Source organism: Melopsittacus undulatus, chromosome 3 (genome assembly GCF_012275295.1).
Source record: "Melopsittacus undulatus isolate bMelUnd1 chromosome 3, bMelUnd1.mat.Z, whole genome shotgun sequence".
NCBI classification, from domain to species: domain Eukaryota; kingdom Metazoa; phylum Chordata; class Aves; order Psittaciformes; family Psittaculidae; genus Melopsittacus; species Melopsittacus undulatus.
Window position 1 is genome coordinate 48338966 of NC_047529.1, and position 24851 is coordinate 48363816.

Here is a 24851-nt window from a genome sequence, read left to right on the forward strand (position 1 = left end):
AGGTGGGTTCTCCTGCTGATGATCTTGGAGGAGGAAAAAAAAAAAACAGAATTACTTTTTTTTTTGCATTGTTTAGAATAAACAGTGCTTTTGGGAGGGGCAGGGCATTATTTTCTAGGGTGTTTTGTTTGGTTTGTGGGATTTTTTTGTGGGTTTTGTTGTAGTTTTTTAATTATTTGTTTTAATAGGGCTTGATTGCAAGTATACTTTTGAATTGTTAGATATTTGTGTGCAATATATTAGCTTTGTTCAGGATTTGCTGTAAACTGATTTCAGATTGGTATTTTGTAATGGCTTTGCGGAAATTGTTTTAATAATGTCTGGAAACAACAGTTGCAGGGGGTTTTATTTCTTATTTTGAACAGGTGATGTCTGTACATGAATTGCAAGCTGGTCTCTAGTGGGGACACTGTGGGAGGATGAACACAGAAGAGCTAGAGCTACTGACTGATTCCAAGTACAGAAACTATGTAGCAGCTGTTGACAAAGCATTGAAGAACTTTGAATATTCCAGTGAATGGGCAGATCTAATATCGGCACTTGGAAAGTTAAACAAGGTATGCCTGGCAGGTGCTCTTGGAAAAGATTCAGGAACTGACAAAGGGTACTGGTTTAAAATTATCCAAGTGCAAGGTTCTAGCACTTACAGATATTTTAGCAGTGAGTAAAATGTTGGGTGTGTCTAAGGAGCAAACGAATCAAACAAATGCCTTTCTGAGACTTACAGTTGAACCCTTTGTAACTGTAAGTAAAAGGTATTTACATTTTTAGTGGAAATAAATGAAACATCTTTTTCATCACTAATATTTACTTCTAGATCAATATTATTGAAATAGTGTGAAAGATAGTAGCCAGGATTAATTTCAGCAATATTTTTACGAAGCATGAGTAGTAAAATGGGGTTCAAATCATTAATTGACCAGTTATTGTTCTGATTCATTTTAACAGTTAATAAGTTGAATGTGAAATACCATTGTGATCTTTAAGAACAGTTTACAAATAAATACAGATCCTGATATCCTAGAATCATAAAACGGTTAGGGTTGGAAAGAACCCAAGATCATCTATCTTGAATCCCCCTGCCATGGGCAGGAACACCTCACACTAGATCATGTCGCCCAAAGCGCTGTCCAACCTGGCCTCGAACACTGCCAGGGATGGAGCATTCACTTCTTTGGGCAACCTGTTCCAGTGCCTCACCACTGGTAAAAATCTTGTTCTAATCAGTTCTATGTATTTCTAAGGATCTCCAGTCAGGGTCATAGAGTACCCTTTACCACATATATTTTGCCAATATGAAGCTTTGCAGAATTTTGCATAGAAAATTACAGCTCTGAAGCATTTAAGTTCTACCCTCTAAATGTTGTGAAAAATCAGGAATGACGGTACAGTTGTCAATGCAAGTGGCACAATTTCTTTGAATAAAGTCTCATTTCTTTCAATTTTTTTTTTATTGTAACATTTCTTGTGTCACTCTATGATGGCTTCTTGAAGTTATCCCAGATTGACCACCCACAGTTTTATAGTCCTGGGAGCTGCTGGTAATTGATTTTAACAAAGGGAGATCATAATTTTTTTCTTCAAAAGGATGAATAAAATGAATGAGTAAAATGAAATGGACAAGCTGTAAGGAGCCCATTGCAAATGAAGTTTTAAATGCTTGGTAATACATCTATAGCAAGTATACAAGTGAAAGGCATTGCAAAGAGAAGGCTCTGTGGTACATCTTAAAAGCGAGTGGTCTGTTTTTTTTCTCTTGTGTTGTAACCTAGGCATATGTTGTGACTTAATGACCATGTTCAGGAACTAATTTATAAATGTGCTGTTTTTCTTAATTTGTTGATTTATCAGGTACTACAGAACAACGCAAAGTACCAGGTAGTACCGAAAAAGCTGACTATAGGCAAGCGCTTGGCACAATGTCTTCATCCAGCTTTACCGGGAGGAGTTCATCGGAAGGCACTTGAAACATATGAGATCATTTTCAAAATCATTGGACCCAAGCGTTTGGCCAAAGATCTTTTCCTCTACAGGTCCAATAATTTAAATATCTCCATTTCAAATGCATAGTTGAGATGGCTTTGGTTTCATGCATTTTATGTTAATAATACTGTTTTGTTATACAGCAAGAATTCATGAGTTTCCTTCCCTCATGTTACTAGTGCTTGTGTAATACTCTTCTCCCAAATATTGTATATTGGAAGATAGACATATCCCCTAAACTTATATTAGGAACCGATTTTAGAGCTAGAAAACATAGAGTGTATTATTTTGTCAATGAAATAAATGAAGTTCTGTGCATATATGTAAAGTAATGGAAGTGTTAATGCTTATTTAAATGTATTCACTTTTAATTTTTCTATTTTAAGTGATATTGGAAAGAATTTGAATATAGTTTATTGAAAGAAACTTTCTCTTCCAAGCAGTCAAAAGGTCTATTTTGCTAGAATGAGGTGCAAGTAGAAAATTTTTCTCAGCCTCTAGAACTGATGATAATAAAAGGAAGGATAACCTTGAAATGTAAATGTAGTGAAAATATACCGATTCCTAAAGGCTTTTGGTTGCATGGGAAGGGCAAGACATTTAGGCTATTTGTTATATAATGCACAGAAGGGTGTGTGCATATGTGTGCTCACACATGGTTCTTCATCTTTAGCTATCCCTAGAGATTAGAATTTCATCAGTTTGAGAAATAGCGGAATAAAATTGAACTTTGCTTTTCTGTTTAGATAGCAAAGGGGTGTGTTAATGCTTGGAAATAAATTGTATGCCTTAACATCAGCTGTTCTGTCTTGCACTGTCAAGATGCTTATATATAGTTACATTTTGGGAAGGGGGAATTTCTGTATTTCCGTGCTTTTAAAGATAACATGAATCTGTAGCTTACATTTTTGGCTTGTGCAGTGCTTCAGTAGCTGCAATATCTTGTTAACAGTAAGTTCTAGGATAGTGCAAAATGCTACCTTGTGTAATGTAACTAAAAGCCATTGTTACTGGTGCTTGGAAGAAGACTGACATTCACATTAAGGCGTTATCAAAGATTCCAGTATTTTCATGAAAGCAGAGTGACAGTGTCTGAACATCAAATCTTGAAGGATGAGTAAGCGCTTTACAAAGAAACACTGTAGGGTAGTGTACTGGTTACAGAACAAAAAGACATTTTCTGCAGAAAAAAGAAACCTGTCGACAATGCAAAACAATAGTTCTTCTGGGTAGTGGATAGATAAAGGCAAAAATTGTTTTTATAATCTTTTTTGGTACTTCAAAAAGATGTCCCCTCACTTCCCCTGTCGCCCCCCCCCCCCCAACATGGATAACATTGTGATGTGTCTACAGAGTTTTTGGTTTGGGTTTTTTGTTGCTTTATTTTGGTGGGTTATAGATTTGTAGGTGTATATTTTAAGATCCTGGGCTCAAACTTGGATTTTTTTTTCTTTTTTTTTTTTTGTTTCATTTTCTTAATGTGTTGGAGTCTTTTGACCTGCTTTCTCAGTGATTTTGAAAACTACAGTTGTGTTCACGTGTCTTTGATTATTGGTACTCTTTGTACTAATTTACGATATTTAGTTACAATTGCAAAGATGTTCTTAGTATGTAGGTGGCTTCTGCTTAGCTGGCCACATTTGTAACTTACATGAAGTTTCACTTACATTCATGGTAAACTCAGAACTTAAACCCAATGTTTTCAATCCTTTAAATACTACATCATAAACAGTAGGTTTATTGTTAGTTTGTTGAATTTAAGCCAGTAACATTGTTAAGGTATAATTAAATTGTCTCACATAAGAAGCTTCTTAAAGAAGATATAATTTGTTTTTCACAGTTCTGGACTATTTCCACTTCTTGCCAATGCTGCAATGTCTGTCAAGCCAACATTATTGAGTCTGTATGAGATTTATTACCTCCCTTTGGGCAAAACATTGAAACCAGGACTGCAAGGACTGTTAACTGGAATTCTGCCTGGGTTAGAGGAGGGGTCAGAGTATTATGAAAGGTAAGGTTAAATAACTTAATAAGGTGATATGCTTGATTTGTCGGCGATTTATTTTGTTTGTTTGTTTTGTTTGGGTTTTTTTCTGCAACTTTTTATCAAAGACTTGTATATGGTTTTATTTTTTAAGATAGTTGGTGCTTGATTTCATCCAGTCATATTAATTGCAATGGAATAGTGTGGCAGAAGATTCTTAACATTAATGATGACAAATTAACTGTTAGTTGTTCTTGTTATTGAAAGGGAATTGACATTAAGTAGACTTAGAGTTATATGTTAGTCTCCCAAGTAACAAGCAAGAGGAAATGGCCTCAGGTTGTGCCAGAGGAGGTTTAGGTGGGTATTAGGAAAAATTTCTTGACAAAAAGTGTTGTCAGTCATTGGAACAGGCTGCCCAGGAGAGTGGTGGAGTCACCACCCTGCAGGTATTAAAAAGACGTGTAGATATGATACCTGGGGACATGGTTAAGTGGTGGACTTGGCAGTGCTAGGTTAACAGTTGGACTCAATGTTCTGAAAGGGTTTTCCAACCTGGATGATTCTATTATTCTTGTTATGGATTGAGACACATAACGTGTTAGGAACAAGCCTCTTTGATTCTTTTCCATGGATTTCCTCAAAGGTATTACTTCTATATTATTCCTGGTCTAAAATACGTACCTTTAACTGAATATAAGATGGCAAACAAAGCTTCTTCTATTAAGATTTACTTGTTAAGATATCTAAATAATCATTAAGTATGTAAGAGACAGCAGTAATACATCTATCTAATCCACCTATAAAGGTTATTACTCCTTTTCTAGCAGAGTGGCCTGGGAGGTAGTAGCTCTTCTTAACTCACCTAGGGCTTAGGCTTGCTGGATATCTTGACTGTGGTATCTGGAGTGCTGCAATAGAATCTTAACATATTAAAGGATGAAGTTACACTCCAAGGCTATGAATTTTTGGAATTGTTCACACACTTACATATTCTTGATATTTCCAGCTTCAGAAGCTAGAATTTTCACGACTTGTATGTGAAGAGCAATTTAATGTTGTCTTTTTCTATTTCTGTGTAGGTAGATACAGCAGTGTAGTTGGCATCATTGCAGCAGGGAACAAGGGCTACTCAGCTTGCCTCCTGGGGCCTGCCATAGCATGCAGAGGTGCTGTCATAGGGTTGTGGTATTTTTATGCCCTGCTACTGCCAGTGGTGCTCAGTGCAAAGAATGAAAGATCATTTGCTTGAATTTTCTTTTTCAGTAGCTGTGCTTTCCTGCTGTCTCTTTGAAACCTCTGTCTGTAGCAACATTTGGCTTTAAGTAGCAGATGAGAAAGTTATTTGGCTCTTTGAACAGAAGTACACAAGGAGAAACTGTGGGCAGGTGGAGGCATTTTGCAAACCAGCTTGGCCCATAGGCTTCTTAGTTGGATCATACTGCTCAGGATACAATATGAGGCTATAACTAAGGCTTCTCTTGGCCTCTTATAAATGAAGTGTTGACCTGCCTGAAACAATTAATTTTTACACTTATAAAAATTGGAGGCTGGGGCAAGGACTGTGATACATGCCCTGATTCAACTGACTTGATTTTACTGCAGAACAAACACACTGTTGGAGAAAGTTGCCTCTGCTGTGGATCAGTCAGCGTTCTACAGTGCTCTCTGGGGTAGCCTCCTCACAAGCCCTGCAGTTCGCTTGCCTGGCATCACCTATGTCCTCTCCCATTTGAACAGGAAGCTTTCAATGGAGGATCAACTCTACATAATTGGCAGTGACATTGAATTAATGGTAATGTTCTGTTAGAACAATGACGATATGGGTCTTACTTATTAATATTTAAACCCCCCCAAAGTATATTATTATGTTTTCTGTATCTTTGAACATAGACTTTGAAGAGATAAAAATGTACATTTGTTATAGCTCCAGTTAAGCTGAAGTATTTGTGAATGATAAAAACTGTCAAGATGATTTTATAATTTTGCACATATCACTATTTATAAACAACTGCTGTTATTTTGTGAGTGTTCTTTTTTTATCTAACTTCTTAAAATAATACAATAAATAAATATTTTTGGGGGGTCTGCTGTTACTTCAGGTGGAAGCAGTAAGCACATCAGTGCAAGATACCAGTGTTCTGGTGCAGAGGAGCACATTGGACCTTATCCTTTTTTGTTTTCCTTTCCACATGAGCCAGGTAGGTTATTAACATGAGAGATGAATTGGCAAACTTCTAAATATACTCCAGTTTTTAAGTCAGTAGCAGTATTTAGTTGATCTTTGTTAATGATTTTCTCCAAGATTGAGTGAGAGTCACATGTAAAAGTTTCTCTGATAGATTTGGCTATTCTCATGTCAGGATGTCTTCCCTTCTGCTTTTTAACTTAATGTGTTAACCTTGGATTTAACTTTAACTTCTGTATATGCAAATCATAGAATCATAGAATAGTTAGGATTGGAAAGGACCTCAAGATCATCTAGTTCCAACCCCCCTGCCATGGGCAGGGACACCTCACACTAAACCATATCACCCAAGGCTTCATCCAACCTGATCTTGAACACTGCCAGGGATGGAGCATTCACTACCTCCCTGGGCAACCCATTCCAGTACCTCACCACCCCTAACAGTAAAGAATTTCTTCCTTAGATCCAGTCTAAACCTCTGCTGTTTTAAGTTTCAACCCGTTACCCCTTGTCCTATCACTACAGTCCCTAATGAGTAGTCCCTCCCCAGCATCCCTGTAGGCCCCCTTCAGATACTGGAAGGCTGCTATGAGGTATCCACGCAGCCTTCTCGTCTCCAGGCTGAACAGCTCCAACTTTCTCAGCCTGTCTTCCTACAGGAGGTGCTCCAGTCCCTTGATCATCCTCATGGCCCTCCTCTGGACTTCTTCCAACAGTTCCATGTCCTTTTTATGTTGAGGATACCAGAACTGCACACAATACTGCAAGTGAGGTCTCACGAGAGCAGAGTAGAGGGGCAGGATCACCTCCTTCGACCTGCTGGTCACACTCCTTTTGATGCAGCCCAGGATTCGGTTGGCTTTCTGGGCTGTGAGTGCACAGTGCTGGCTCATGTCCATTTTCTCATTGACTAACACCCCCAAGTCCTTCTCCGCAGGACTACCATGAATTTCCTTTTTGCCCAAATCCAATATAAATTATGATGTTTAATCTGTGCAGAAGCTTTTAATTTGCCATAATTTGATAAGAAAACAAATTACCTATTCATGTGCAAATTTCAAATTCCCGTGTTCAGAAGCAGCAAAAGTTAATTCTCTTAGCATGACTGATTCAGAACACTAGACAACTGAAAATTATTCTTGCTTTTAGGTGAGTGGTTAGCCTTCAGATAGCAGTAATGTGAGACAGATCTCACAACCTCTAGGTGATTTTTTTGTTCCTCTTGCATTTTTTGGTAGCCACTTCCTGTTTTTAAATTATCCATGTTTCATTTTACTTCTGAAGGAAGACTTATATAAAGTTAATTCTCATCTTGTTAGAAATTATGGAAAATCTGCCCTTTCTTGTGAAAAGATGTGTTCTTTCTTGCTAAAGTGGTTCATTCACATCTATCAGTTACTATTATGTCTTTGCTCAGGTGCTAGAATGATGAAATTATGAACACAGGCATTTTTTAACACTAAGACTTACATAAACATTTAAAATAATAAGAGATTGAAAGGTATTAAATTTTTTTCAGATTTTTTTTACATTGGATTTTAGTCGAATTTGCTTCAAAGGCTTTTGCCTAATGAACAAAACGAAATGTCTCATAATAAAAATGAGCTATCAGTGGGGTCAAGGATTTTTGCTGTTCATAAAAGGTGCATGTTATTGCAATGTGTCTGTTCCAAATGATAGTCGTATTTTAGTATCTCAAGCAAGCAAGCTTGTTTTCTTGTACTGTTCTGGATTCAGAAATGTCAGAACATGAAATTAACTACATTTTAGTGTACATTAAGCTGCTAGCATAGATAACATAGCTGCTAGCTTATGTTACTTTTCATAGTTAAATGTAATCAAATTTAATCATGTTTCTAACATTTTCAGGCAACACGTCCAGACATGATAAGAATTTTGTCAGCAGCCCTTCATGTAGTGCTGCGCAGGGATATGTCACTCAACCGAAGGCTTTATGCATGGCTTCTAGGTAGGTTTGTATTTCATTTAATTTTTCAGTTAAAGTGGAGGAAGTATTGTATGTTCATTAGCAGTATTTTAACATATTGCAGAGAAAGATTATTGGAAAAATACAGAACTTAATTTGTATCATAAAGAGAGGCACTGTCTCTCTCCATGGACATAAAAGATGAAGAACATTAACTCTTTCCTGTTATATAAATGTCCAAAGTATAAAACAACAACCATCCCAAAACCCAAATAAACAAAGCACAGCACTGTACCAGCTACTGTGAAGAAAATTAACTCTGTCCCAACCAAAGCCAGGACACTAAATTCTTGGTGAATTTTTCGATAGCAATTGTAGGCCACATTCAGGGGTTAGGGCCTGGTGCACTAGGCCTGTGTAAATGGACACTGAAGAGCAACCTTTGTCTCACTGGAAACTTAAAATGGCAAAAAATAGAGAACAGACATTATAGAGTGTAAGTGGCAGTTGGAACACAACAGCATAGAAGGGATGAAAACAAAAGAATGTTGAAAAATGTTAATATTACATTGATGGAGGCTTGAACATGAAAATTTTAAACTGTCTTAGAGATTTGCATGGTTGAATTAAAGAATGGCCAATCTCTTCTGTTTTCCATCTGACTAGAACATTATTTCAATACAGGATATGTGCTTTTATGCCTACCAAATGGTAGAATATCGATACAATACATGTTTAATTTTTATATGAAACTGGAGACTGGGTGGAGAGAAAGAAAATGGTTTCTTTACTTGAGGGGAAGACTGGTTTACTATCTGCTATTATCATTTTTCGTTTGACCTCCCAGCTCACCAGCAAGCACATATGTACTTCTCAGGCTACCCATGAGCCTTGATGCTGTTGCATCTTTCCCAGCTGACAGTTAAGACATCAGAGGCAGTTGGCCTGTGGGTGACTGGGGAGCAAGGAAGTAAGTAGTCAAGGGACATGAGAGAGAACTGAAGTTGCGGAGGGAGGAATGAAGTTGGCAGAAGAATTTTGCATGACAGGATTGGTTTTTTTGCTGTAGGTATTTCAGGGATCTAGAAGATAAATATGGAAAAATCTCAGCTTCTTTTATCATTTCTCAAGATACTGACTTGCAAATTGATCATCTCTTTTTTAAAGACAGTGAAATGCATTGTCATGCTCCACACCTACATTTTCCAGTTTAGGAGAAAAAAGTTTTCCAGATTAAACACTGGACTAATGCTTCATCTAAATTTGGTGGATTAGATATGTCTTTTTTGCCATCATTGAAAAGGATATTTTTATGTGTTTAAAATATCATGCTGTATTTTTGTTGTGGAACCTCATTCTACAACTGTTTCATGAGCATATTCCCTACTGGAAGCTAATATAACTTCAGAACATAGTTTTATAGTGCCTGTTCTTGGTCCTTTTTTGTGAACACCTAGTGCCTTAATTTGCCAGGCATTCAGAGAGACCTTCTGAATTAATAGCTTTTTCTTTTTTCTTTTTTTTGCTTATTTCTGTTTTGACTCTGTGGTGCTCTTATTTTATTGTGATATTCTACTAATGTGAAACATCAGGGGACAAGGATCGGTTATGTCAGAAGACCCTCTGAAGTTTGTTCCATATGAAATTACTTAATTTTAATGTTAGCTATTTCTTCCTATTGTTTTATAGCTAGGAGTGGTCTATTAACATTCTCTAGGCATAAAAATCATGTTGCATCACTTTAAGTATAGGTTAGCTTAACCATTGTCAACAGCATTTAAGTTGCTGCTAAAGGGCATGCATCTTCCCACACTTGCCTTATCTTTTTGTTACTTAGGACAAAAGCCGTGGAAAACACTTCTTTGGAACGGGGTCATATCCTGACCAACTTCTTGATTTTTCTTTTTAATTTTTTTCTTTAAGCCTTTTTTTTTGTAGAATAAAAGGTTTAGTTGGTAAAAGAAAGGATGTAAACTTTCAAAACAAAGATCTATCTCCTTCATTTAGCTTAAAAAAAATAGTTGTTTTGTGTAATATGACTGATATTCTAAGTACCTTAGTCATGTCAGAGTGTTTTGCTTATTATCTCTTTGTATTTAAAGTACTGAAGTTTGTGTTCCCATAATATTGAAATACTTTTGTTGGATGGGGTTTCTTTGAAGATACTCTAGGACTATGTGGTTTGTCAATGTTAGCATTTATTTCTTTTCTATAAGTAGTAATTAGGTTAATAATGTTACATAAAACTAAAGGTTGTAATTTGTGTGCAAACTGTTTGCATGGAAGTATCACTTAGTTTCCTGTATTAAACTCTGTAAAATCATCTTTCTCTTGCCACGTTACTTGGACTTCATCTTGGTAAGTTATCAGCTCTAGTGTGTTGATTTCTAATTTAAAGAAATTGGCAAAATATTAAGAGACAAATATTTATTTGCCTTGTCTTTTCTTTGCCTGAAGGTTTTGATAACAATGGTGCCCTTATAGGACCCAGAAGTACAAGGCACAGTAATCCCGAGGAGCATGCCACTTACTATTTCAACAACTTCTCTAAGGAGATGTTAGTCCAGGTATCTATACAATCTTCTATTGTGGCATATATCTTCATAAATGGATGCTAGTCAATCTTTACCTTTTGACTTCCCTTTTCAGCGTGACTGTGTATTTTCTTTTTGTGGTATTGTGTCCTATGCTTCTAAAATCTTATCAGAGGAAAAACGGAGACATGAGATTTCTTTGGTACTAGATTTCTCTCTCTCCTCTTCCACAGTGAATGTGTAGCATACATGGAAGATACTTGATTGTGAGCCCAGAACACTGCAGCCTATTTTTTCATAAAACTGAATTGGAGAATTCTCTTCTACTTCTGTAGATCTGGAAACCCCTCTGTTTGTTGGGAATCAGAAAAAATTTATCAGATAGAAGGTCTGAGTAAGAAAGATCTTCCTTACCTCTAGGCAAGGGGAATGTCTTTTCTGCTGTCCATTGGCAGTTAGAATAGTCGAGCAGATTGGCAGTCATCCTATTTGACCTCTAAAGCCTTACTAAGTGAGCTGGGATCACCTGGCCTCAAGAACTGTACTCCTCCTCTCACATCAGTTAAGATATACAGATGTCTTTCAAGATGCTGTCAATCTGACCTTGAAATCAGGAAGACATTTTATCATTAAGGCAAATTAATAAGGTCAGTATTTCTCTGATACTCAGTCAGAATTGTAGTGCTGTATATGGGAATAAATGGGGATTCCAGTATTAATAGCTGACATAAGAATATTTAGCTCATAACAACTTGAAGCTGATAGCTAGCACTTTAGTTTTATCTTAAGGTAATGAGATCTGCTTTTCTGCTGATGAGGAAGAGACTGCAGAATTCCACTGCAGCAAGGACCTCCTTGGTGCACTCTAACCCTTCTTTTGTCACCCTTCGGCCTCCCATGGCTGATGATTCGGAAAGTATCCAAGTCTAGACAGGCTTGAATAGGTACAATTTTACTTGTACCTTCTGTACAAGATGTGGTGATCTTCCAGCAAAATGTAGGCATTTGTTAGTAGGTTGCAGTCTTCTTTTTAAATCTGATGCTCTTTCTAGCTTAATTAGTGACATCAGAGCTTTTCTGGCTGGAAAGATTAGCAGTGGTATAGAGTTGATATAGTTCATTTGATTATTTTTCTTTTTTTGGTAGCGGGCACTGCTGCTACAGTAGAATGAAGAGTGTCCAACTTTTATAACAGGGATAATTCACTTGGTTTTTGCTTTCAAGTTTTTTACAGACAAATTGCATATGCCTTCTAAAATCGTTTGCTGTCTTTTGGAAGATTTGAAAGTATTGCTTCTTTCTGCCATCTCTGTCAGTCTCTTTGTGTTCTTTTATACAGTCCAACCCATCTTACTCATTTGATACAATGTACTGAAAATTCTGACCTTCTACAGGTATATTCAATACAGCAGGGTAATCCTGACTGATTATAAAATGTTGCAAAAGAATTTGCAAAAGGACAGAAAAAGGTGGGATTTGATACAAGGAGGCACAAAAGCACAAAACGTAATCAGTTCTAAGTAATGATAAGTTTGATGGCTTTGTAAGGGAAAATAACCGTGGTGCTTGAAGGTAGTTGACATAGTTTCAGGTCCTCAGAACCTTAGTACAAAAGGTGTGAGAAAAGCAGAATGGAAAAGTAGGACCTGGGGATGGGGAGTATCTGGGACTAGCTGATGGCCAGGGTTGGAGCACTTAAACTAACTGATATGTAGAAGGACAGAATGATTGCTATGTCTGTAATGTTAATTAAGCTGGAAAAAGTAAAGGACCCTTAAAGATCACCATCACATTTTTGTATGAATGCGGGAAACTTTCTGGAAAATTATGTAATATGCCTGATGACCATATAAGGATGGCCTGTAGAGCAATACGGGGACACACGTTAGGAGGAGCTAGCCCCAGTGTCTCCCGGCGCCACAATAAAGAATCCCTGCTTGTCAACTTGAAACTCTGTTGGCGAGTTTTTTCCTGGAGTCTTGGGTGATAGGGTTTAGTGTGAGGTGTCCCTGCCCATGGCAGGGGGGTTGGAACTAGATGATCTTAAAGTCCTTTCCAACCCTAACTATTCTATGATTCTATGATATAATACTTGGTTTGTAGGAAGGTCAAACCTGTTTTCCTGCCCCTTCTTTCCCATCTCTCTTTGTCCTCCTTTTTTTAGAAGCTGTGAAAGAGGCAAACTAGTTTTGGCGCAAACAGTGAAGCCAGCCACAGTGAGTGAGAGGCTGTGTGGCTGACTGGGCTTAAACCATGACATTGGTATATCCCAGATGGGCAGATTATTATTTATTAAGCCCTTAATATCTACATGCCTTACCTTCTCAAACAATTTCTTTATTACTTTTTATGTCTTCTCTTTTATTCTTAGAAAACTTTGAGCTGGTATCTGTTTATATCTTATTTTGACTTTCATTATATACACAATATCATGTTCTGTTCTACAGAAATATGAAATATTCTCTCAGGCAAAGTTGAGAGAATATTTAAGCATGGAATGAGCTGCAGTGAGATGAAATAGTGGTCCCTCCCTGCAGAGAATTTTCCCATTATGCATAGCTTTTATTGCATGTTTCTTTTAAAAACTGTTTTCTAGTTTGGGTTTTGTTTTCTGGATATGTTTTTCCTCTTTGCAGGCAATGGTTGGAATATTACAAGTTAATGGGCATGGAGAAGAAAGCACATTAATGCAAGACTTAAAGCCTTTTCGAATTCTTATCAGTTTGCTGGATAAGCCTGAACTAGGTAATTTTCATATTAACTTCTAGTCTTGAGCTTGTTTTACAAAGTTTTGCTTTGAGATTTTTTTTCTGTCTTGTTGGTCAAATTGAAAAACCTGTATTCTTAGTACTAGCAGGTTAGCTAGTTTTCTTAGACTTTCCAAGCTTTGTGTATGTTTTGTAGTTAATATATTCATTAGATTTTACCTAACACAATTACTTCTACTTTCAGCAGAGGAAATTTTAAGTTAAAATCATGGAGAGAACTGACTGCATGTTTTAAGAAATGCAGATTGGATCTTTTCCATTTCTTTAACTGAATAGTGGCTTTCACTATTTTAAATGTCAGCTGTTGCTTTTGGGGAATAATTGCTCTTTCTTCTAATATATACATGATGAGTGATATTAACCAGAAAACTTTATTTTCAGGAGATTTTCTTTAATTATTATTTTGTGGGTGGTTTGGGAGGGGTTGTTGTTGTGTTGTGGGTTTTGATGTGCTGTTTTTTTGGTTGGTTTTTTTTTTGTGTGTTGTTTTTTTGTGTGGTGTTCCCCCTCCCTGCCCTCCATAGCTAAAAGTGTTTAAATGCACTTCTTGGCAGGTGTGTGCAGAGGACTATGGGATAAAAGTAGATTATACAAAAGTATTTGCAGCTGTTAAGTGTTGGATATTTTGCATTTCTTTTCAGAATGACAGTTCTGGAGGTGACTGAAAAAGTCAAAAACATTTTTGAAGTCTATTCTGACATTTGGAGGCAGGATAATAAGAGCATAAATATGTAACAAATGAAAGAGTACAACATGAAAGGAAATGGTTAAGACAAACCACAAAGAACAAAATGTTGTAATTTGTCATCTTCCTGGTAATTTGTGATTCCTAGGGGTCAGTTTAAATTTTCAGAGGCAGTCTGTACATTAAGATTTCATGAAGGAAGCAGAGCTATGAGGAATCTTTCAGCAGATTGAGATGGAAGAAGGTGATAGGATTTCTACTTAACTCCGTGCACTTTCACTTAAGGCAGCACAGTGGTGCTAGGAGAAAGCATGGAAAAGCAAAGGATATTTCAAGCAGAATTGCTTTGTGAACTCCTTTCAAATTATTTTTCTTTCTTCAAACTTAGATTTAGCTAAATCAGAAAGAGGTGCTATTTCAGAAAGTATCTTGCAGACTATATTTTCAATTAAAGAAAACCTGCCTCAGATTAAAAGGAGGGAAGATGCTAAAAATATTTCAGCTTGTATTATAGAAGATGCTCAAAGTATTTTACCTCATATTTGCATTTAAATAGTTGAGTATATTTTCCATGTAACAGCATAAGCTAGTTTATGGGTGGGTATTTGAAACCATTTGAAAGCTACCTTTGATCAGGAATACATGTAGTCATGTTTACATGTTGCTGAGCTAATAATCTCCCAAAGACAGTATGTTAGTTTGAACAGAGGCTATACCAAAGTAACTGTGCAGCTTTTGAACTCTGTTTGTTTATATCTAGCCATCATTCCTATTTCATGGGAAAATAACTGTGTTTGTATACTCCCTGGCAGGACAATTGACTGTGTATTTCTGGAATGCAAAAACACTTCTGAAATTGAACAGAAGGAATTTTATAGTTTCAGTGACCAAAGCTAGCTAATGATTTGGATTGTTTTTGGATGTGGACTGCTAGTGGTGCTACAATGCTTAAGACTGTTATTGCTGGTAATTTTCCCTAGGCCCTGCCATCCTAGAGGATGTATTAATTGAAGTGTTTCGAACATTATATACACAGTGCAAAGCGGAACTGGAACTCCAGGCAGAACCTTCTTTCAACAAAGATCACACGCAGCTAAGCAGGTGAATAATGAGTATAATAAATTGTTACTAAATAATAAATCTTTTTGTTGCTGAAGTAATGAATGTGAAGCCTGTGGGACTGTGACCCTGTGTCTTCATGATACAGGACCCATTGAAGGTATTTGCACTTCTGTGTTCAATGCAAGCATTTGAAGGTTTTATTGATAGAGCTGGAAGTCAATATGTCAATGGTGTAGTTGAGTTTGGTGTTCTTTACATCTGTGTTCACAGGAAAAAAAAAAGAGGACTGATGAGTTCTCTTGTAGAGGAAAACAAACACTGCTACAAGACAGCAGACAGGAGATGAAAAGTGTTTCAAGGTTTGAGTTGAATATCTTAAAAGGTGGAGAGAAGAGAGAAGTTCAGAGCTGGTGGGGAGAAACAACTGTAGGAATTACTATGGGAAAACAGATGTATTAGAAATGGGGTTAGAAGATAGAGTAAAAAAAGGATAGACAAGAAACCTAGCAACTGTGAAAAGTCATTGACGTGAGGAGCCTGCCAATATACTGAGCCCTAGAGCAACAATCAGTGTAGTAATTTGTCAGTAAACTCACAGTGCTATGTAGTTACGTAACTTGGAAATGAAGTATAATAATATAAAATGTTCTCTTTATTTTCTTACAGCAAACTGAGAGAAAACAAGAAAACAGCAGAATTGATTAAAACTGCCAATCTTCTCTTTAATTCCTTTGAGCCTTATTATATGTGGGATTATATTGCTCGTTGGTTTGAAGAATGTTGTAGGTAGGTTATAGTACTTTGTATGCATAAAGTTGAAGTTGATTTTTGATTTATAAGCTTTTTTTCTTCAAATAAGTTATTCTAATGTGGTCATTTGGTGTGTAATTTTTTTCTTTCCCATCCCTTTAACTTTAATCTTCTGGCCAATTTCAATTAAATGCGATTGGTAGTCTCAGCAATATGACTTCTTGCAAACTTAGTGTCAAGAGGTAGAATTAGCACCTCTGCTGAAGTGAAGACTCCAGAGTCATCGCACCACTTCTTTGTTGTGTTCTGGCTGTCCAGCACAGGATTACTCACTGGGTGTCTAGCAAACCTATCAGCTTTACCAAGAGTTGCATGTAGAATGTATTAACTTTTGTTACACTTTTAGGGAAGAAAAAAATGAGGGAGTCCTGCTGCAAATGAGGATAACATATATTAACTGGAGGAAAGCAGGACTAAACAGAAGTTGTTGCTGTGGCAAGGGATAGATGATGTAGGGATTTCAAATGAAATTTGTAGAGGAGTGTTTGGAGGTTTTTTTGTTTGGGTATTTTAATTATTTATGGATTAGCTTAATAATATGTTTTGGACACTAAGTTGAGTGTATGAGCCAACTGTATGCTCTCATAAGTAAAGAAAACTGTGTTTTGGGCTGTTTCTAGGGCAGTGTAGGTGAAAAGAAGTTAATTGTCCTTTTGCTTAGTGTTTCTAAAGTCACATGTGGAACATTATGTCTGGCTTTGGGCACCCTGCTTGAGGAAAGTGAAGAGGCTCTTGTAAAGGACTGCTAAGACAGAGTCATAGGACACTGCATGGGAGGTTGAGCTAGGTGAGTTAGATTTAGCCTTGCAAAGAGGACACTTAGATAGCAGCCTGTGACTTCCTGTAGGGCATTTATAAAGCTGATACAGCCATACTTTTGGTAATGGCTGATGGTAAAGCAAGCGACAGCAACAAGTGTTGGCTTGGGGATTCAAGCTGGACATTTCAGAAAAGCTTTGCTAGGAACATAGTGCAGCAGTGGAACAGGGTACTCAGGAAGGTTGTGGAGCTTCCACTGGAGATTTCCAAGACTCTGGTAGACAAAACTGTGGATGAATTTATCTAGTGTTGTTAATAGTTCTGCTCAGTGTGAGAGATTGAACTAGATGAAATCCTTTCCAACATGTCTGTGACTTAATTTTTGTGTGTTGGACTGAATTGCTAAAGAACGCAGTTTACAATGAAGTAACAAGCAGGTGAGAATTTCACTACATATAAGTAGATGTTACTGTAAGCATGGATGCCAGATTGCCTTATTAATAAATAAATGAAATCTGGACAATGTTTTTTGTTGGTTTTCTTGTGTTTGTTTTGTGGGGTTTTTTGTTTGTTGGGTTATTTGTTTTGGTTTTTCTACCTCAGCTGATGTGTTATGTAAGCTATTACCTTGTTTTAAAAGATACAACATTAAACGAAAATATAACCAGTTGATTTTGAACTGTGAATTTGTAAGTTATCGTTGTATCATTTAGTCTGATTGTTAAATCACAGTTATTACTTTTCAAGCGATTTAGATATCCCTCTGCATTTGTCTTAGGCTTTGTCTAATGATCTTCCCCCACTAAAAATAGGATTTCTTATATCTGGTGTTTTCTCCCATCTAAGTATCGCTCACTGCTATTGTGCCTTCTCTTGAAGTTATTTTTGATAAGTGAGTTAATTCAAGTCATCCTTTATTAGATACTGCAGTTGAACTAATCTCTAAGTAATTTCTGAAATGGTAGACCTTTTTGGGTAGGAGCACAGAATGTGGAAAAATCTGTGTTATGTCTTATACAAACGGACCATTTCATTGAACTGTAAAGCAGGCTGCTTGTTTTATGAAGAGAATTATCTGTTGTTAGAGAGATACAGTAGCCCGGTGGAGGTGTGGGCTAAGTAGTGTGCTACTTCTCAAATACAGATTACTGACACAATGCAATTTAAATGTGATTTTAAAAATATTTTGATAAATACACTATTTCAGACTTGGTTTCTGTAATGTTTCTATTGTTTCAAATCCTTTCTTTAGTCCTGGTACATATGTTCATGAACCCTTCCAAAACAGAGGGAAATGATCAGCATAACTAACTATTGCTGAAAATATGACACTGCCCTCACCACCACCCCTGGCAGAATAAATGGATTGGAGAAACAAAATATTATTCCTTTGTTCATGTCCTTTGCTTGCAATATTTTCAGATTGCAGTGTGATTTCACAGTGGATTTGTGTTCCATCTTCAGTTGGAAAGAGAGCTCAACAGAATTATGTATTTTTGTCTAGTAAAACAATGCAGTCACCTGAAGCAGAAGTGGACATTTAGAAGAGCTTGTTTTGTTTTCCTCTTGCACAGCTTTAAAGCCTCATGGGCTTTTTATTTCACTTTTGTGCCTTTATCTCAAATGCTTAATCTCTTGGGTTTACATCTCTTCAAAATTACTGTTCTTCCAGTAGCACCATCTCTTAATTCTGTTATTGGTGCCCATGCTCATACTAGGAAGTATGGTATATGGCAGAGTTTCAAATGCAATTTTCTGTAACCTCAATTTCCTAATTTTATGAATGAAGACTGGTTTACAGCAGGACTAATTGCTTTTTTTCTGAAAGCATGCAAGAGGCCAAAATGAGCTATTTAACAGCAATATGACAGATTGCTTATTTGTTTATAGGTATTATCACTGATGTGTGCAGTTCTGCATTAAGTTACAGAAACATGGCCAGTGTAAGGGGGAAGGATAAATATCGTGAAACCCTATTTGAATTTTGCAGGAGGACTTTACATGCCAGACTTCAAACTGGGCCTGGAGGTGGTAGTGAGCAGTCTGAGTTACCCCTGACAAATTTCTGCTTGTTAGTGGATTTTTTATTGGATATAGTTTCTTTGGTAAGAATTGCTTTATTTGTTGCTAATACTTGGATTCTGTATATTTGTAGTCTACAGAAATACTATAGCTACTCTATAAATAATTTTTCCTGAAATTATATTGCCATAAAAGGGTGGATACCTTTAGAAGAAGTTTTGATTTCACTGTATGATTCTTAATAGACTGGTTTGATATACCCAAAGTGGGTTTTATAATGATTATACCTGAAAAATTTTGTCTGTCCTCAGTTTCTTTTCTCTAAAACTACACTGTATTAATTACAAGTATAGGCTTTCATAGCTTGATATGCTAGTTTAGATGTGCAGCTTTCTTATAAGGCTCTTTTAAGTGTCATGATAAGATGTCTTCTTTTTCTGTTGGCATTGCTTAATGTAGCAAAGACTGTTGGAACTGTTTTTTCTGTACCTGTCTTTCCTCAATTCTTTGCTTTCTCATTTCAAAGCCTACTAGAAGTATGAGAGTGCTGTGTCAGGTATGGCAATCAGCCTGTTTTTGCTTTTGTTCTTAATAACTTGTTTGTCTTTCATTCTCAAACTTTTATATTAAGGTTATTAAAACAATAGTAGTAGCATTCTTTAGCCTTATTGTTATGTTTCGCAATGTGTTTTTTGTGTAATAAACAAGATGTAAAATTCTGAAAAAGACCCAAATACTTCTAATTTGTTGGTTACCCAACTGTAAAGTTAATTTTGTATTTTTTTTTCAAGTAAAGCATGTATTTTTTATTCTTGAATGTTAAGATATTAATTTTACCTTTTCCATGTTCCATATGTTTAGAATACTTGTCATTTGCTTGACAGTACCACTGTTTTAGAAGATAACATTCAAGTTACAATTTGACGTTGCAACTGATGAGTTTTACTATTACTTTTTTAGGAGACTTACATTGAAATACAGACAGAGCACTTGCCTCAGCTGTTGCTCAGGATGATTTCTGCATTGACAAGCCATCTTCATACTTTGCACTTGTCTGAGCTTACTGATTCTCTCAGGCTCTGCTCAAAGATCCTTAGTAAGGTTCAACCTCCATTGTTATCTGCTGGCACAGAAGGTATCCTGCAGCTTCCTAGTGGACACAACACCTCCATGAAAGAATGGGAAAATAAAAAGGTAACTGATTGTTGTTTTGTAGCATCTCAGAAAAATTATTTTTGTTTGAAAAAGTGGGCTTTCGAAGTCTGTGGTGAGCCACCTACAAGTTTTTTATTAGATTTGATTTATCTAGATTTAATATAGTACATATATAAACCACTTCAGAATCAAAGCCTAAGAACAACCTAATCGAGGTTTGAAGTTGTAAAGCACTTCAAGAGTCTGATCACACAGAAAACTGGACTCAAAGAATTCTCTATTTTGGTTGTGTATTTTCCTCTCATCTAATTTACGTGCATCAAATTAATACCCATCAATTATTTTGCTGTCACTGTTCCTAGAATAATTTAGAAAGAAACAGGAGAAACAAAGCAGCTAGCAGCTCTTTTCTCTTTTAACATTGTCATGTTTGTTCTTTGCAACCATGGCTCTGTAAGGTATGTTAAGTGACATGTCTTGAAATCTGTGTTCTCCAGCTGAAGAAACTAGAAGAGTATCATAGAATAATTCAGGTTGGAAGTGACAGTTGCAGGTCACTGCTGAAAGCAGGGCTGATTTCAAAGTTAGATTCTACTTGGAAGCTAGGTCAGGTAACTCAAGATCCTATTCAGCATAGTTTTGAGTGTCTCCAAGGATGAATCATAGAACACCTAGTTTCTATGGGATCTCAGGGATCATCTAGTCCAACCTTTCTAGGCAAGCATGACATAGGCTAGATGGCCCAGCACCCTGTCCAGCTGAATCTTAAAAAAGTCTCTGATGTTGGGGAATCCACCACTTTTTTTTCTTTTTAATTATATATATATATTTTTTTTTTACTAAAGCCTGTTTTGATTGATGTTGCCCTTTGAACTTTCAGCAGCCTTTTTCTTTCAATTACAACCAATTCTTATCTGGCCATGGCTTCTGTTAATAGATAGAGTGAAATTAATTACCGTATTCCTGAGCAATTTTATGCTGTATTTTATAAGACAGGGTCTTCTTTAATGGATTTCTATGATTTTTTAGTACATGTTAACACAGGAGCCAGTGAAAGCTATCTCAAACAAATTTTTATTCTTATGCTATCTCTGGTAAAGCAAGATGTCATCAATACGATGTGTAATGATGTCTCTGTTTTTATTTGTCATAAAAGTTATTCAGATTTTTAGATTCTGTTCAGATTTTGTATGTAAGACATCTAGTGATTAGGATGTCAGACAGCAAGACAACCTCTAGGCCTGCTAGGTCTCAGGAAATATCTGTCATTGCCAGTAAGGTAGCTAGATGAGAAGTGTGTGGGAGTGCTTTTTACCACATTTACTCCCACTTATTCATGCATTTCTATGTTAAGTTTTCCTATTCACCTCACATTCTCACCAGGAAGCAAAGACTGTTCTACCAGTTACCAACAAGACTACAGGCTGTTACAGCCGCCCAAAAAGCTGCTGTGGGTTCTTTTTGAGTAGATTCATCAGATTTGTGCATATTCTAAACTGATAGGGAGTTAAGGTGGAATGAGTCAGGATGAACTGCTGTTGCTGCAACAACCTTTCTTTCTTGTTTCTAGGAGATTACTTTTTTCTTTATAGTTGAAAATGTTTGATAGTTTTAAAATGAAAGTTTATTCCTTCTTTTATAATTATAGCTTTGTATTGGAAAGAAATCCCCAACTTCCAAATCTCAAGATTGGTATACTAAAAGGAAGATACTAGTTAAAGTTTTACTGGGTATATATCTATGAATTACGATTCCACCCACATTTATCAGACAACTTCTTAAGTCAGAGAGCATAAATTTTACTGAGAAATTGAGCTAGCTTTATTAGTATAAATGTGGAAGGGTGAAGAATGCTTTTTAGATTATGAAAGATTTTATTCTTAATTTACAGCTCCACAGTTCACTTGTTTAAGGTATTTTGTCAACTTACAGTTGTAATGTTAAATGACATTGATCCTGCCTTCCCAATGAGACAAGACTTAGTAGTTGTGGTTCTTCTATTAGTAGTATATCTGGACAGTTCCTAGGTTAAAAGAATTTAATATCTAATGCATTTGTTTACTTGTGCAGTGGAAACTTCAAAAGTGTGATCAGGGAAATGTGTACTTTTTCCTAATCCCTCACTGCTTCCCTTTCTTCTTGGCTGACATCTTTTTGTGTCCTTTGCCTGCAGGCATTTTTCATTCCTTTGTGACTGCAGCAGTTTCTGATTAACATATAAATATCTTCTCCTTTTATAGAGCATGTTTAAATCATTAAAATAATTTTTCTTTTAATGATTTATACCATAAGCAACATAGCTTGATGCCCTGCTTCCCCATGGAAGAGAGGGGTTTCTTTTAATGTGTGAATATTTTGGTTTATGATGTTGTATAAATTAATAATACCTGTGCCTATCCATTTCTTCATATAATAATATTTTAAGTATTTTACTTGATAAACAAGGCTTTTTCTTATAATAGTTAGCTTGGTCTGGCAAGTTTACTAAAACACCAAAACTTTTTGCATAAAATGTATTTATATGAATAGATTTTAAACTGTGGAATGAAATTGTTGCTTTTGAATGGAAAATCAAATAAGTATTTTCACCCTAGAACATAAATAGCACATTTTGAACAAGTGTTAAACTTTTATCTCAGGTGCCGTCAGTTTCACTTGAAAATCCTAATGATGTCTTTGAAGATGGTGAAAATCCTCCAAGCAGTCGATCATCAGAAAGTGGATTCACTGAGTTTGTGCAGTACCAGGCAGATACAACTGATGACATTGACAGAGCACTAAATGAAGGTCACAGTGTGCCTGGCATTCCTATTATTGGTAGCACATCCTCAGAGACTGAGACAGCATCAACTGTGGGGTCTGAGGAAACCATTGTACAGCCTTCTTCCATGATGACACAGGGGACAGCAACTCGAAGTGGGAAAACGATCCAAAAGACTGCAATGCAGTGCTGTTTGGAATATGTCCAACAGTTTTTAACTAGATTTATCAACCTGTATATCATTCAGAGTAATTCCTTGTCTCAGCCCTTAGGGGCAGAGCTTCCACTAGACCCTACTAGAGAGCAAGGACAGACCACAAAATGGGACAGAGAATCACAGAGTGATGCTAAAGTGAAGAAAACAAACAAGAAAAAAACACCAAAAGAATACCTTCCTGCCTTTATTGCTGCTTGTCAGCTGTATCTTGAATGTTCAAGCTTTCCCGTTTACATTGCTGAAGGAAACCGTACTTCGGAATTACATCCTGGGAAGCCTGAAGTTGGTAAGATGCGCTCTTCTTTGTTCTTTGCTTTTAATTTTTTTTTGGTTAAAAAAAAAGTAATATTTATGCTTTGTGTGTATTGCTTTTTGCTCTTCTTCTCAGTAATATAAGTTTCCTTCTGTATCAGTTGGTTTGCTTTTTTGAAACTAAACTGTTTTCTTACAGAGTTTTAAGACTATTGCTGCCATGGGATTTGATACTAATTAATATGGGGGTGGCAAGTATAAATTATGTAAACTGAAGCCTGAGAGTAGGATCTTTGCTTCTATTAAAGGAACAGTTCTTGCAAACAGTTCTTCTAGCTACAGTTGCATTAGAAAGCCAAAAAAAAAAAAAGTGGGGTTTGTGAAGTGTGATACAGAATACAGAAATTGATACAGATACAGAAATGTGATTCAGATGTTGACAGTTCTGGATTACTGTAAAATGGGACATTTTAGGTGGACAATCCATCAGTTCATGAAGTCTTCAATTTGCAGTTCTAATTTTGGTTACACTTCTCGTCTGTGACTTCTGCTTCCCGTAACAGAGAATGCCAGTGGAACATGGCATAGAGAACATAGTTGCTGTAATTTGCGCACCAGCCTTTTCTTCAACTACTGATATGATTTTTGTACTGCAAAAGAGGCTGGTTTTATTGAAGGGTTCCTAAGTTTGGTATGTGGGATGGTTTGCATTAGTGATGTGACCCAGCTGCCTTTAATCAACAGCAAGAGCCATCAATCTGTTTATCTAAAGGAGCCAAATTAATCTGATATTGATAGAACGTAATAGTGCTTAAATTTTGCTGTATGCTTAATTTCTCAGATAAATGTGTGCTATTTTTAATTAAAGAATTAGGGAACTGAGCTTCAAGCTCAGAAGAATGTTTTTATCTGTCAACTGTAGAACATTATGTAGAATTGTTAGATATATTTACTCTCCAATTTACATTGCAAAATTAACTGTTGTGGATATAAATTAGAGATTACATCGTCCTCTTAATAAAAAATAGAAACTTTATTTGTACCTATTAAATAACACCTATGTCAGATATAAGAAGCATTTGCCTTTTTTAGGAACACAATCAATAGAGTCCATTTGAAGTTTTAAGAAAGAGTACTTTGGTACCTCTCAAATAAAAGGGAACATTATTCAACTAGGAGAGTTGACTGTGAACTTCAGAGAAAGACACTTTCATTATCAGGCCAGTGTGTAATATTATGTAAGGGAATGGTAAGAAGGGTAAAACAACCGCCTACAGTAAAAGCAGGGTATGATCTAAGTATGATCAGAGTAGGACCTAAGGAGTGAGTTTCTGCCACCCAAAATGTCAGTTTTCACAGGTACTTTTAAAGTATTGCCAGGAAATTTTACATCTATTTTTTTGGCAGTATAAACTTAGTTTATAAATAATATATGTAAATAATTCAGTATGCATGTATACTATGATTTCTATATAATTTAACATAATATATAATAATATTTTAGATAATACACATAAAATACTACGGAACTATTCAGACTAAAAATTACGATATTCAGACTTAATTGCTGGTCAAGAATTTCCTGAAGGAGGAAGGGGAATAAAACAATGTACAAATTGATAAAAGTCCAGTTTTGTTTAAATCATGAAATTGTCTGGATGCATTTCCATAAAATTTCTTTTTCTCTTCCCTGTTCAAGTTTTCTATTTATTTTTGGTTAGTGAATGTTTGAAGCATTGCATTC

The 24851-nt window shown here is 36.2% G+C and overlaps 1 protein-coding gene across 1 annotated transcript in view; it reads left to right on the forward strand.

Moving 5' to 3' along the window:
* The first annotated feature begins 419 nt into the window (after positions 1 to 419).
* The window catches only part of DOP1A (DOP1 leucine zipper like protein A), a 52290-nt gene continuing 27858 nt past the window's right edge, over positions 420 to 24851 (forward strand). The window contains exons 1-13 of the mRNA XM_031052622.2: positions 420 to 557; positions 1852 to 2033; positions 3824 to 3994; positions 5573 to 5762; positions 6070 to 6168; positions 8025 to 8124; positions 10540 to 10649; positions 13253 to 13361; positions 15050 to 15170; positions 15798 to 15917; positions 18691 to 18805; positions 19683 to 19916; positions 22517 to 23141. Coding sequence (XP_030908482.2) covers positions 420 to 557; positions 1852 to 2033; positions 3824 to 3994; positions 5573 to 5762; positions 6070 to 6168; positions 8025 to 8124; positions 10540 to 10649; positions 13253 to 13361; positions 15050 to 15170; positions 15798 to 15917; positions 18691 to 18805; positions 19683 to 19916; positions 22517 to 23141 — 2314 coding nt within the window. The remainder of the gene's footprint in view (positions 558 to 1851; positions 2034 to 3823; positions 3995 to 5572; positions 5763 to 6069; positions 6169 to 8024; positions 8125 to 10539; positions 10650 to 13252; positions 13362 to 15049; positions 15171 to 15797; positions 15918 to 18690; positions 18806 to 19682; positions 19917 to 22516; positions 23142 to 24851) is intronic.